This window comes from Rattus rattus, chromosome 4 (genome assembly GCF_011064425.1).
Source record: "Rattus rattus isolate New Zealand chromosome 4, Rrattus_CSIRO_v1, whole genome shotgun sequence".
NCBI classification, from domain to species: Eukaryota; Metazoa; Chordata; class Mammalia; order Rodentia; family Muridae; genus Rattus; species Rattus rattus.
The window spans coordinates 90215349-90230792 of record NC_046157.1 but is presented as its reverse complement, the minus strand read 5'-3'; the positions used below and the strand labels follow the sequence as shown (position 1 = coordinate 90230792).

Genomic DNA, 15444 nt, shown 5'->3' with positions numbered 1-15444 from the left:
GCCTTTCAGATCAACAATTAATCAATAATTAATGGCATCCTAGAAGGCTTGTGCTCTTCAGAGTCACTAACCACCATTCTCACCAAAGGTGGCTACAGTTACAAATCACACGCATTGCACCCAATAAGCTAGTCTACTTTTGGATTTTCTCTCTACAGAATCATACAGCATGTGCTTGTCTGTGAGCTTAGGATTCTCAGCTGATCATTGAGTTTGTGATTTATTTAAACATTTGCAAGGCATAATTCATCCTCATCCTGGTATAGTTCTCAGTGAGATAACTCTCAGAAATTACTTGTTTATTCTGTTAATGGTATTTTTCTATCAGCCTGTTATTGCCTGCTGGAAATTCTGAAAATAATTCTTCTCCAAGTAGCCTGCCCCTCTCTCTCTCTCTCTCTCTCTCTCTCTCTCTCTCTCTCCCCCTCCCTTCTTCCTCTCTCCTCTCTCCTCTCTCCCTCTCCCTCCCTCCCTCTCCCTCCCTCCCCCTCCCTCTCTCTCTCTCTCTTTCCTCTCTCTCCCTCTCTCTCTCTCCCCCCCCCCTCTCTCCCTCTCTCTCTTTCTCTCCTTTTCTCTCTCTATGACTCCTTCCCTCTTCTCCTTTTGCTCCTCCACAGGATCCTGGCATCATGTTGTTCTGATTCATTAGCACATGGTAATGAAGACACAAGGAACACATGTGCACATACATAAACATGCACATACATGTACACAATGCATTCTCAATCACAAACACATATACTCACATTTCTACTGGCTATACACAATGAGGGGAAATCATTGGATCACTGAGTATAGGTGATGTATGTTTGATGGATGTTGATAACGTTATTGCTTATTGGATAGAAAAGCCTTTAAAAGCACAGGGAGGCCAAAGCATAGATTATCTCTCAAAGCTCAGAGGACTCCAGTGTTTGCAAGCATGCAGTTCTCCTGAGTGTACCATGGTGCCTGCTTCTGGTTTTAGTTTAAATCTACATGAATGATTCTGAGTAGTGATTTAGTAAGCCTATTGTGTACTCGACTATTGAAAGAAAGTATTTTCTTGAAACGGTTTTTCAAATGGTTCTCAGTTTTCCTATACCTTTTAAAAATCTCCCAGAAAGCACCCCTTGCATAGTAAATGTTTGCAAATACCTTAATTCTCACAGTTTACTCTTCAATTTCTTAGAGATGTCTTCAGATAAGGAGACAAGCTGCAGTTCAATGTACAATTATTTGTACAGACAATGAGGTATCTAAGTCACATGTTAGAAACCTTTGCAGAATTCAGGTTCATGAGAATATGCTCTCCTGTTTTCTTATTGCTTATTCCTTCATGTTTATCTCAAAATCCCATTTCGAATTAATTTCACGTTGTTTAGTAGGAGGGCCAGGTTACTTTTTAACAAGTAGCTCTACACATTGGACCCAGCAACTCTTACCTTTAAAACATTTTTATTTACACAGGGGCCTACCCGCTGCCACAAAACACAGCACAGGAGGACCTTCCCCCCACCCATTACCACATAGATACATACAGGTCTGTTTGCTGCCATGGTGCATAGCGTAGGTAGAGGAAGTCATCTAGAGGTCAGCCTGCAGTGGGAGCCACTACAGTATTCAAGTATGAGGTAGGCAGATGAGAGAGAAAGATAAGTGGAACAGTTTGAGCGTTTTGAAGAGAGGTGGAAATGGAGATATGGGGATGGAGAAGAATAACCTGTTGTGAGCAGTCAGCCCTGCCACCTGAGGCCATGTCTGGGACTGTGGTAATTCCGCACCGAGAGTTATTGCTCATGGCCTGCATTATCAGTAAATAATATAGATGGGGACATCCCTGATCTACACAGCCACCTGGGACCACATAGATGTCCAAGGGCTGTGCAAATAGGCCCGCACCTCTCACTGTCTCAGGCACCCTGGAGAGCTTATCCTACCTCTCACTGTCAGAAGTATTCCGAGAGAGTGAACCCTGTACTTCTCATGGACAGGGCTGGCCCGGTGGAGTGGGCACAGGAGAGCTGGCCCGAGGGCATGAGCATGGGAGAGCTGGTCCTGCCACTCTGCCATGAGGTGACTTGGGCAAGGACGTGATATCCTCACCTACCCTTGCCCCTTGCCACTTGAGAGAGTCAGTAGAACTGGCCCCAGGGAGCTGGTAAGCTGTCTCTGTCCCTCACTGGTTGTAGCACTTGGGAGAGCAGGTCCTGTATCTTTCCTGAGTAGCACAGTGGAGTTGGCCTTCATAAGAAAGGCATAGGTAAGCTACTCCTGAGAGTATGAGAGCAGGAGAGCTACCCTAACCCTTTGCTAGTTGTAGAGCCTCGACTGGGGAGCAGAGTGGAGCTGGCTCTGGAGGTTTGGGTACAGATGGGCCAGCCCTTGAGTGCATGGTGGGAGAGGTGGCCCTGCCTCCCGCCCTGTAGGCATTGGGTGGCCTAGGTGGAGCAGGGTTAGAGAGCTTATCCCAGTGTTGCAGATGAGGGAGAGTTGGCAGGCTGACCAGCTCAGCTATCATCCAAACCCAGATCCAGGATTTTGAGTTGTCACGCCCCCAAATCTATATCATCTGTGAACTTTTAGAGTGTATGAAAGGGCTGGTCTTCCTGATCCAAAGCTGCAGGATTCCCATGTTACAACAGGGCAATAACAGGATAACCAGGGGGAGTCCCGGTGAGGATCCAACTCTGGTGGTGTGACAGAACCCAAAGACCAGAAGAATGACTCATTGTAATGAGCATCTGCAAGGGAAGATGTGTGGATCAAGGGTAAACTGAGGGACACACTGGGACACATTACAGCCTCCACAATGAGATGTGTTCTAACCTTGGTTTTGTTTACGTGTTTTTTATTTTCTTTTGGGGGTGAAGGTTTCAAGGGCAAAGGATAGATAGATATGAGGGGATGGGGAGATGAGTGGGGCTGGGGTGCATGATATGAAACTCACAAAAAATCAATACAAAATAAAAGAAAACCTTTATTTGGGACATGTGTATATATGAATGCACACGTGTATGTGTATGTATGTACTTGTGTGCATATGTGGGTATGGATGTGCATATAAATGTACCTTGGAATATTATTGAATGTTAGAGGACAACTTGTAGGAACCAGTTCTCTCCATCCACCATGTGGGTTCCAAGGATTGAACTCCAGTTGTCACCCTTGGCAGCAAACATCTGTTTCTGGTTCTCCATAACATTTACTGACTGTACAACCATCCTTGAATTGTAGTCTAGAGTCAGTCATGTCACAGCTGAAGTGGTCATGCAGATTTGCCCTTTTTTCCCCTTCCTATGCCATCAGCTTTCCGGTCTACACTTCTTCCAATGTCATATTTTCTTATGACTGTAACATCACAATACACCTTGTACTTTGAATGCAGGTCCTCTAATTTTGTGTTTCTCCATGCTTTGTTTTGGCAAGTTTCAGTTTTGTTCTGACTGCTTTTTATAACCCCCTGACCATTCTTAAGTACAGAGACACAGCGCTGCTTTGACTTCTGTTATACAGATCGCATACTGGGTAAAACTCGTACCATTTCAACACTGGGTCTACCACTTTGTGTCGCCTCCAACAACTTCAAACAATTTTTAAAGTTTCTCATGAGTGTTTTGTGTTTTCCGTGTAGTTTCACAGAATTCTAGTTAAAATTTTTCCTACATATTTGAGGTTTCTGTATTATTTTACATTTCAATTTGTAATTATATGTTACTAATAGATCTTTACACTCTGGCTTTACTATTTACTTAGGAACTCTGAACCCTTTGAATTATTTTTTTTAATGGATGCTTTCAAGGTTCTTGTATGTTTTTCTTGGTATGAAATTTTAAATAATTTGACTTAACATTTTTACTTTGCAGCTTCAAATATTCTTCCTCTATATAAGTTATGTTTGCACTCCGTAATTATCGGTACTTGCATTGACTATATATATGGGTATCAAGATGGGATTTTTAAAATTTATTTATTTTTATTTTCTATGTATGGGTATTTTGCTCTCATTCATGTCTGTGCACCATATACTTGCTTGGAGCTCACAGATATCAGAAGAGGGCATGGAATCCCCTGGAACTGGAATTATAGACAGTTGTGAGGCACCGTGTGCATGTTAGGAAGCAAATCCAGGCCATTTATAAAAGCAGAAGTTTCTCTTAACAGCTGAGCAATCTCTTCGTTTCCTCAAACTGGAATTTTATTCATGTGCAAATTATATAATAAGTGAAACTTCTGAAGAGCTTTGGGAGCAAGGAGCTTTGACTCTCTTTTCTAGATTGGTTCATCTTCATTCAGCATTGGAATGTCTCTGTCTTAGGTAATGATCTGCTTTACCTAACCGGGTTCCCTTTTCCTTTAACACTGCTACTGCCTATGTGTTAGTAACCATCTCTACCATGACAGAACCACAGCTTTGCATGGGACTAGGAATCCCTGAGATACCCTAGGTTTAAGTGCATAGGATTATAAACATTAAATTTTAATTTTACCTCTTTTCTTGTTAAAAATAAATCATTTGTGTATATTTATAAAACTTAACTAAATAAAATTAATTCCTAGAATATAATACTGTGGATACTTTACAAAAAAATTGTCAGGAGTTGGCCTTAATATTTAAACTCACCAGTCTTTTATGGCCTTTGGTCTAACTGGGAAATTAATAATCTCTCTTTCATAGTGCTATGAGAATTACACGAATAAAGTGCTTTATATTATGTTTTTATAATTAGTTCTCAATGATGTGCAAGTAATTCGTTAATTAGGAGATACTAAAATTACCGCACCATTTATTTTTAGCCCAGGGTGAATCTCACAATAATACAAAATTATTCCCTCAAATACACACAGAAAGCTGTAAGAAATGCAAACCACTTAGGTCATTTCCACAAGAGCGATGTTGCTGCTGTTTCCACCTCAAATCTCGAGGCCAGTTACACCCTGCTTTTACAACAGGACATTTATTCAAAATATAGTTAGCAAACAAATAACAAAGTGACTTTATTAAATTATATCCCATATAATTTGGGTTTGTGACCAATAATAGCTCCATGTTCAGCGAGGATCAGGGCTTAGGTAATGCTTTGACAATTTCTGGTCAAGGATCACCTAATACGGTAGTTGGATCAATAGAGAGTATGCCTAGCTGTCGAGCGGCTTTCTCAAACTGCCGGATTAGCAGGCTTTGGCATTGAACATCTCCCAACATTTCCATCGGGAGAAGACGAAACATGGGCCACATGAAGTAAGTATAGATGTCCTTACTTGCAAAGTGCTTGTCATTTTGTTAGACAGAAAAGGGGGCCATTCAGGAGCGTGGGAATTACGTAAATCATAACGCTGGGTGTGAAGCAGCCCCGTGGGTTCTGGCAAGTTGTAGTTCTTTAGAAATGAGAGTTCCTGTTCTCTGCTCTCCAGGCTGTTAGCATGTGGCTTTGACCAAGAGCCTGTGAAATTGCTGTCATCCCAGCATGCTGCTTCTGCAACTCTTTCCAAGGAGGACTGCAGAAGTTGGCTCTTCTCCCTGATTGCTTCTCTGCTTCCTCACTTGACTTGGCGCTAGGCACTCCTTGCCTGGTACTGTCCAAACTCTAACTTGTATTAGACTCTGGTTTTACTGTGTGGATGAAGACCTCTGTGTATGCAACATGCATTCCTACCACTCTAACAGATATCTGGGGTTGAGGGCAGTAAGGCAATATAGCAAAGCAGGTTTTGGGAAATACAATGCTAAACTAACTCGGTCACGAATGCTGGCTTCATGTGGAGGGACATGCAGCTCTGTATCTGCTCCTTACGGGCAGTATGCTATTCTGCAATGCTACTTTCTATATTTTAAAAAGGAGAAATATTCAAGTGGGTGCAAACTTCGCCCCTGTATTGGTTACATGGCTTGTAAAGTTACTTTAACTCCCTAAGCTTTAGGTAAGTCATTTGAAAGGTGTCAGCACAGTAGTATCGACCCTAAGTCAGTTCTGAAGGATCAGATTATGCCAAGTATTTCAGCAGGGCAAGTTATAGGGAGCTGGTTTTGCTGGGGGCAGAGGGCTGAGGCAGTAAAACCGAAGTGTGGAGGTCCCTGGGTGTTCTTAAGGGAGGTGCCGAAACGCTAGGCGGTAGCATTCCCGGAAAGCAGAGGTCTCTGAGCCATGGCTGGAGACTGGAAGGTCTAAGCTATCCCTCATATTGCAGGGAGGATGTCTCTCTGAAGGAAAGCCTGCATGCTCAAAGTAAGCAGAGCCTTGCTCCTCTTTCTGCCTACCAGGCTCTCACTGGTGCCGCCTACAGGCAGAACTAAGAAAAATAGGTTTGTGGAGTCAAAACCCAGAACCGCTCCCACCCCCTTTTTTTAAAGCTATGTTATTTATTTACATTACAGTCGCTGTCCTCGCTTCGGTCCCCTCTCCAATAGTTCCTCATCCCACTGCTTCCGAGACGGTGATTCCCTGCTACCAGGCCTCCCCTTTCCTTGGGGCCTCAAATATCTCCAGGTTTATGCCCATAGTCTCCCACTGAAGCCAGACCAGGCAGTCCTCTGCTGTGTAGGTGCTAGGGGCCTCGGACAGAGAGCCAGACTTTGAAAGCAGATTCTCAGAAAGTGAATCTGGGGCTTAAGGAAAAGTGTGGTTATGAGAAATCATGCCGACCCCACTGATCTGCCTCAAGAATGATTCTAGTGTTGCACCAAAACATTCAGTACAGAAGATGGGCCATTCACAACAATGAAAATGCTAATTACTTATTCCTTCAAGGTTCAATTATTCTTTTTTAGTCAACAATACATTAAACATCCAAAGTTCACTATGCTAGTAGGAGTAAAATTTGACAACATAACTTTGTTGGAAGATTTTAGTATACGACTATAATTCAGACCGGGAGTTTCTAAGAGATTAATGGTACTTTAAAAACCAGCATTTGCCCTCCCCAAATTAGCCTTTCATCTGCCCAGGAGATGGAATCATCAATCCCGCCATGGTCTCTGCTAATTTATATGTACATTAAAGTGCCCCAAACTGATTTCCTAACCAGTGCTTCTGGAATCTTCCGGTGGGAAACAATTTACTGCTATTGTGATTTAGAACTGAGCAAACCATAAGAGGGCGCGTGGAGACTCAGTTCCCGTTCTTGCTCCTGAGAAAGGCTCCTCACCTCCAATCAACATGGTACAGATGGAGAAGATCTTCTCTGCATCCGTGTTAGCAGACACATTCCCAAAGCCCACGCTGGTGAGGCTGCTGAGAGTGAAGTACAGGGCTGCGATATAGGCACTGCGGATGGACGGGCCGCCCAGCGTGTTGTTGCCGTAGTATGGAGATTCCAGTCTCTTTCCCAGCTCGTGAAGCCAACCTGGAATGGAGGGGAAAGGACAGGCTTAGAAATGAAAACTAAGTCTCAGTTTAGCAGGGCTCTGAACAACTGAGGGTGTGATAGTTTAGTGGGAAAAGGAGTTAAAGGGAAATTAAAGGTACGTTATATATTATTGCTCTAAAACCGGAACTATCGTTGTTTCATTCATTGCAATACAAAATACGATTTCGTGGTCAGAGTGACTGGAGGTTGCAGAGGGTGACATAGAAACGCCCTCTCCTTAGCAACACTGAGAAGCACATGCGTCCCACAAAACTCATCTCAGCTGTCATTAGAGGGCCGGATGGCGTCTTTCCTTCATTTTGTCTGGTGCTGAAATGGAAAGCGCCTCCACTGCTTGAGCTACGTCCCATCCCTGAATCAAACTTTAAACCCACATGATAAACAGCTTCATAGAAAGGGGCTTTACTCCTGTCCCGTAAAGTCCTCTCTGTTTCATAATTGATTGATGCTTAATTTCCTTCTAAGTCCCTGATCTCCCCAAAACTTCACTCTGCGTTAGGGAGAGCATGAATCGTAGACATTTAAATGATACTTGAACAGAATTTGATGCCCCACAACTGTTTTAGGACACTGTGTAATTTTATCTAGAGGGGGGGGTGTTTTAAATATGCCTAGACTATTATACCTCAATTATATTGTTATGGATTTATAAAAATCTATATGAATAAAACAGAAAGAATAGCATGTATAATATTGGTATCATCTACAATGAAAATACAACTCTAGACCACTTTAAAATATTTTATTGACCTGGGCAACTACCCAGGAGGAGTGAAGTCATGAATCTCAGAAGATAGTCTATAATGCCACTTTACTAAACCAGCAGAATTCCTGATTGTATTAAAAATGTGTCCTTATACCTGAAGATCAGTGTAGTTCTCACTCCGCATCAAGGAAACTATTCTTTGCAATAGTCATAGAGCATTACAGAAAAACATGATCAATCAAAATGCAGTTATGGAGGCCAGTCCCAATGTATACATCTATGATATAATGCCTGTGCGTAAGGTTCAGCGATCATTGCAGAAGAGAGGGCAGAAAGGATCTACGAGCCAGAGGACTAGGGAGTTTACCATGATGTCAGCAGCCTCACCAACATGACTGCCTAAAGATAAGAACAAGGAGAACAACAATAGACACATCAAAGTGAGTGAGGGAAAGCCAGCCCGACCTCGGTTCTACACAAAGAACTATGGCAACTACGCAATGCTAAGAGTAGGAGGAGTAGTTTTGCCTGGGGAAAATCACACCAAATGGTCAGGTCTGAAAACATATATACACACACATGAGTAATGCTATACAGACTGAGCAGATTGTATTTATGTATCTAAGAATGTATATGTATGTAACAACAGCTTAAAGGGAGGGATAAAATTGAGAAAGTATAAGGAGGAGTGTATGAGAGAATTGGAGAGAGAAAAGGGAAAGGGAAATTATAAAATTATAATCTCAAAAATAAAAAAATTAATTTAGAAACCGAAAACATTTTTAAATCACAATTCTTAAAACCACAATTAGATAAGTTTAACAATTCCATAAGCATGAAGTATTCTATTTGAGACACTCGCTGTTTGAGATTTCCTACTTTATAATCTTCCCTGTGATAAGCACACAGGCTTCATATGACTTTGGGATAGTGTTCACAAACCACCAATTAAAAGCACTTCATTTAATGGCTGCCCAGAAAAAGATGGAATTCCATTACATTTCTTAAAGTAGTAATAAGACTTTAAACTTATAGTTTGTAGAACTGGGTTAGGTAATTAAAATGCAAATTGGAAGCAGCTGAGGATTCCTTGACAGCCAGGAGAAAAGCTTCTTGGGAAATACCATTTCTGGCATCCAAAAACCCGGAGAAACCTTTTCAATCCTGTAGCGTATCAGAAATCTAGGAAGGGCCTGGTGATCAACTTACTGGGGATCCCCCTCCTATCCAAGCTCAGCACTTTCTGTTCAGCAGTTGGGGCAGGCAGAGAAATTGCCTTTGTAAAAATGTCCCCAGGTATCTCTGGACTACACTTTTTCTAATGGCAAGCTACTTTTTCTAATGGCTCTCAGGGCACGTTACACCCGGGAAAGTGTCACAAGACGACATAGTCTACCCAAGTTCCACCCACTTTAACTGAATCAGAATAACTGTGGGTAGATTTTAAATATTACTAATGGGATCTAATGTGAGAACTGGACTTAGAGGCACCACATTTTAAACGTTAGCAAAGCCATGATGATGACAGGATTTAATGAAGATCAATTTATGAATTGGCTCATTAATAATTGTATAGCCAGTTATTTTTATGATAATGTGAGAGCAAGCACAACATTGCTGTGGATATAACAGTGTGTGGACATTTGGGAATCTGTGCTACCTTTCTACATAAAGTATAATAAAAGTACTTTTTGATGAAAGAAAAGCAATAGAATATAAAGATGACATTGCTAATGTATGGCTCCTCAATCTGTCTAGAAAAACTTCATAGAAGAAATGTTTCTAGATTGAAACACAGATCTAAATCTGGACTCAGATATTTATATGCTGTGGGAAAAGCTAATCTCTCTATTTTTCTCATTTTACATTTGGTCTAACCTGAGGTGTTACAATGTCATTAAATGAGATGTCACATGTAGAAAATATCAACCCCTGAGCTTGCAGATGCTTGTTATACAGTGTTCATGTGGAGACACATATACAATTTTATGCATATCCTTCTGTGGCCTATGGCTTCTCATACTTTTCAAGTGCATGCTCCGTCCAAGAACCCAGAGGAAAACGTCTGTTCTATAATTTTAAGTAGAGGAAGAGAACATTAACAAAGTACGATTTGGTAAACTTTTGTTAACTGTCTTGTGAAACAAGACTTGAAATGATGACGATTTATTAGTTAGAGATAAGGCAAATCAAATGTGCATTAACGCCTCCCCCTTAGCTGAGAAACTATTGGTAGTCGATGACTGCTAGTGGAGGGAGAGTTACTTCAGGGATGTAGCCTAGGGTAGCTTACCCATGCTTAAATAACCAACCATATACCCATGTGTGTATGAGTAGTGGTTCTTGGGTTCAGCGAGTTACAGAAAAGAAGAGAAAGAGGAGGAAGTTGGGAGAGAAATGTTGTGGTGGGGTGTAGGAGGATTTGAATGGGTGACTGGAAGGTGGATACAATCAAAACACATTGTATGCATGAAATAAATTTTTAAAAATTGATATGCATATGCAAAAAGAAGGCATTATACAAGAACGGGGCTGCATTTCTTATCTATAAAAGGTGCTCAGAGTGAAACAGGCAATACAGGAGAACAGCAGCTTGTCCTGCACTGCATCTTGGTGCACTGTAGGAGGAGGCAGGGCACAAAGGTGAAGTGTGGGGGCAGCATCTGCATCTGCCTGCATCGCTTTCAGGGTGGGGCCCTCTGCAGAGTTCAGCTCTCTGGAAATAGCAGTGGGAGACTGAATGGTGGGGCCAAGCTCTCCTCAGGATTTCTCCAAGCTTGCTCCAAGACAGCATTACCTCACCATTACTTGGCAAAGAACTGATTGGAGAAGTGAGTCCTTTTGCTGCACTTTGGTCATCTTTGATAACTACAGGAAGTTGGAAAGCTCTCTCTGCCCAGAGAGTAACTATCACTGGATCTACTTTTGGTTCTCAGTTGAAAGGTGCCCCAGTGAAACCTCCACATCCTACTCTGGACAAACTGTGTAGTCGGATCTGGACCATGGCACCAGAAACATCTGCTGACTTCACTTGATTAGAGTAGTTACTGTACTAACTTATAGAACTGAGCTTTCTCATTAAGAAGAAAATAAGGAAACCAGGAACCCAATGCTTTCCTTTACTTACATGTCTTAATTTGAATGAGAGTGAATATTAAGCTTCTACAGCAGTTCATTTCCTTGGTAAAATGGCAGTTTATGTCAGGACATACACAGAGTGTATTTTCATTTCTTGCCCACTCTTACACATGCATGGGATTACATCTGAACAAGCAACACATCACAAGAGAACAGACCTACTTTTTTATACTGTATCTCTTTTCTGTCTAGCCAACTGTTCCATCTATTTTGAGAAACATCTTGTTTTTGCGCAGGGTTGCTTGTAATTGCTACAACTGACGGAGCGAAAGCAGCAGCCGAAATCATAGGGGGGCGGGGGAGGGACCTAGTAGCTGGAAGGGAGGTCACACTCACAAATCTGGAGATTGGCTCTGGACTAAATAAAACTTCACAGAACAGCTTGTCTGAAATGAGCACACATGTTCTATAGAGGGACAGTGCTGGGCAGAAGATACTATTTAGCCAATTTTGATTGTGTTTTTATACCAGAGAAATTAATTTTTCTAAAGGGAATGGATGCCCTAGAACAGGCTGCCTGCTTCTGCCTGGGTTGGATGAAAACAAGCATATACAGAAAGGCATAGAATGCAAATAGATGGAACATACTGTTATGTGTTAAAAACAAAAGATTTACAGTGGGTTGGGGATTTAGCTCAGTGGTTGAGCGCTTGCCTAGGAAGCGCAAGGCCCTGGGTTCGGTCCCCAGCTCCGAAAAAAAAAAAAAAAAAAAAAAAAAGGAAAAAGATTTACAGTAACCTTGTTGTTAAACAGAGTGGCTGAAGATCGGAGATTTGTGAAGTAAGCAGGCAGGGGATCTCAAAGACAGAATGATTCTTAATGAGCTAGCCTGGAAAGGCTCATAATCTGCACACATACATAGCTGTGCACTTGCTATGGACCCGGTAGTTTCCTTAAATACCTACACTTAACTCCGAAAAGGTTTGTTTTTTCTCTCTAGGGTTCCCACATTAATAGCCTTAGTCTTACCGTTACATGTATACATTCACAATCTGCACAAGAGGGACCCACTTTCCACAGCAAATGTATCCCTAGAAGCTGGTGTATATTAGCATTCAGCAAATGGCCATACATTATAAACCTGGTGTAAAATATGATCTATAAGAAGACATGATATGAATCTCTTTGGTTTTATAAAAACTTCAAGACTATGAAAAACAATCCAGCAAAATGTAAGCAATTGAAATGAGATTTACATGTGTCTTTAAACATGTGTCCACAGGGAGAGAAAGGAAGAAATTACCAATAATCAAACCCATAATTCAAGGCTGTGCTCTACTTAAGGCAACCATGTTGTAATAACAGGAAACTAGAAGCAAGAATGAGGCAGACTACGGCATTCTTTCAGTTGCTTTGTGTGTGGTTAACTTTTTATCAGCCACCGCTAGAGTGCTGGATCGTGCTGTTTTATGCTCTGGATGCACAACAACCCCAGAACAGTTGTCACCCAATTTTTGATCCATTATTTGACTGCAGTTTGGGAATTGTTATCCATACTTGAAAGATAAGGACACTAAGGCTCAGAGAGTTTAAGTAATGTATTCGAAGTGGCAATGGTGAGATTTTAAGACAAATCTGTGTGCTGCTTAGCCTAGCATACTTTTTGAAGAAGTCAGGAAAGAGGGACTGAGAGATGGGGAGGCAGACGATGAGACAATCACACTCAAGAAAGTAGTCACTGTGTGCACCTGGAAACTCGGTCCTACAGGGCAGAATCTGAAGCTCACACTGACACTTGATCACTTGGGGTAATCGTGAGCATGTCTTGTAATTAAAAGATGGCTTTCCTGGAGGACTGCACTGGGCACTGCATCTCTGCTGGTGAAATGAGAGTAGATTTGACTTCCTCAGTGTGGACAACATTCCAGGCACCTAGACCGGTGCATTAAAACAAAACAAAAACAAACAAACAAACAAACAAACAAAATAAAACCCTAAAACAGCATTGCTGAGTTTCTTTGGGTCTGAAATGAGGAGGGATTTGTTAGGGTGTGACTGGAAGGAGAGGATAGATGGGGTCTATAATTGGGGTATAAAGTGAATAAGTAAATTGATTAATGAAAAGGGACCCAGCATTGTAATTTAGATTTCTCCACCTTTTCCTTCTGAGGATCCACTAATTCTCCTTGTACATTGTTATTTTGGGGAGCAGAAAGAAGGCAGGTTACTGGCCATAGAGAGGACTGGAAGTGGAACGATGGCTGTGACACTGACTGAGCACAGCATGTGGGTTGTCACCCTCTCAGCCTTACTAGCAAGGGGCTGAGGGCTGACAGAATCCATGCAGAATTCAGAAGCGAGTGAGGGATATTGAAATAAGAGTCCAACACCTGAGTGTGTGCAAGTTCCTATGTGGACATGTGTTTGGAGGGGAGGGGGTAACTGAAATTAATAGCATTAGTAGAATGGTCTATTTCCTGCTACAGGTGCCCCCACCCCCTTTCTTTTGTGCAGTGTTTGGGACTGAATCCAGCTCCTTGGGAATTCTAGGCGAACACTCTATCACTGGGCCATACCCACAGCCCTGATGACCACAGATATAATACATAAGAGCAAATGCTGTAGAAACAGGGCCCTCTAAACCAACAGGTCCTACGCACATAGGAACTCATAGAAACTGAGGCAGCGTGTCTGCACCAGTTGTGCTCCTAGAGCTGAAAAGAAAAGTGGAACGAGAATTCATCCCTCAGTCAGAAACCACCCCCAACTTGATAACCACGTGCAGAGAAGAATTTAGTTTTCTCTAAGGCAGTCTCACTGGGGAAACAAAACTACTGTGAAGGACAGGCCACGTGCTCGGCAGTAGATGGCCGAGAAAAACAAACTCAGTATCATCTTTGGAGAGTACCATGTGCGTGTGCGTGTGCGTGTGCGTGTGCGTGTGTGTGTGTGTGTGTGTGTGTGTGTGTGTGTGTGTGTGTGTGTGTTCGAGTACATACATACACACATATACACATGTCTATGTATATGTACAAGTATTTCTTTTTCCTGTAACTCTGCATCATAGCTTCCAGCTTAGTGTTTTTAGGCTTTTTCTGGATGTGGGAACAAATGGGTCTCTGTGTCTATATCTGTTTCCTGTGCCCTTTCTCAGTCTCTTTTCTTTCTGTTTGTTTGTTTGTTTTATCACATTCCAGTGTGCTTGGTTTTGTTTTATTTTAACATATTTAGGGTTATTTTTTGTTATTCCATAGGAGCCTTTTTGTTTTTCCAGTGGGTGTTAGAAAGGGAAGGGAGGTGAAAAGAAATTGGGAGGAGTAAAGGAAGGGGAAACTGTAATCAGGATACATTACACAAGAAAAAAATCAATTTTCAATAAAAGAATAACAAAGAGTAGATACTTTTAAATCTATCATCTATTTATCCATTTATCTATGTATGTATCTACCATCTATCTATTTATCTATGTATCTATCTATGTTATCTATCTATCTATCTATCTATCAATCTATTCATTTATCTATCATCTATCTTATTTATTTTTGTTGTCTCTTACAATAGCTGTACTGAATGGAGTGGAGAAGAGACACCTCAGGCATCATCTGCCACCAAGTTCTTCTTTTCTTTAATAATCCTTTTATTTTTATATGGTTTACTTGCACATGCACATAAAAAGGAGAATGTATTTGGTATGGTGGGACAGGACTATAATCTCATCACTTAGGAGACATAGGCAGGAGGATCATTGCAAGTTTGAGCCCAGCCTGGTCACCGTAGGGAGTTCCAGATGAGCCAATGTTTACATAGAGTTCCTGTCCCAAACAACAATTAAGAATGAGAGCAAGGAGGACCTTATCCTCCATTTTATCCAATTTCCCCAACTTTGCTGTTCTATATGACCTTGTACATTTATCAAAAATTGTGAAATTGCATTGGTACCTTATTAACTAAGCTATGGACTCCACATACTTTAATTTAAACTACAGTTTGTTCACAGACTTAGTACTAAACCCTGGAAGGGCACCGCATCTTGGCATTTAATACTGGAAAGGATCTTCCAAGTGACAAGGAACCAGTCACTTGCAGGTGCCACTAATCCCACCTTTTGATCCTTACATTTTTAAGTGGTGTAATTTTCTTTCAAGGTAAACAACTGAGACAAAAATAATTTACTGTAACAAAGCAGAGACTGCTCTGTGAGTCAGGAAGCAGATCCCGTCTCTGACCTGGTCAGTAATCAACAGCTGATTCTTCATGCTCTTCTGGTTATTTTTATCAAACTTAGATGTGAGGCATAGACTACTGAGAAATCT

The 15444-nt window shown here is 41.6% G+C and overlaps 1 protein-coding gene across 1 annotated transcript in view; it reads right to left on the bottom strand.

Moving 5' to 3' along the window:
- The window catches only part of Kcnh8 (potassium voltage-gated channel subfamily H member 8), a 582230-nt gene that overhangs the window by 66398 nt on the left and 500388 nt on the right, over window positions 1-15444 (bottom strand). The window contains exon 8 of the mRNA XM_032900823.1: window positions 7126-7323. Coding sequence (XP_032756714.1) covers window positions 7126-7323 — 198 coding nt within the window. The remainder of the gene's footprint in view (window positions 1-7125; window positions 7324-15444) is intronic.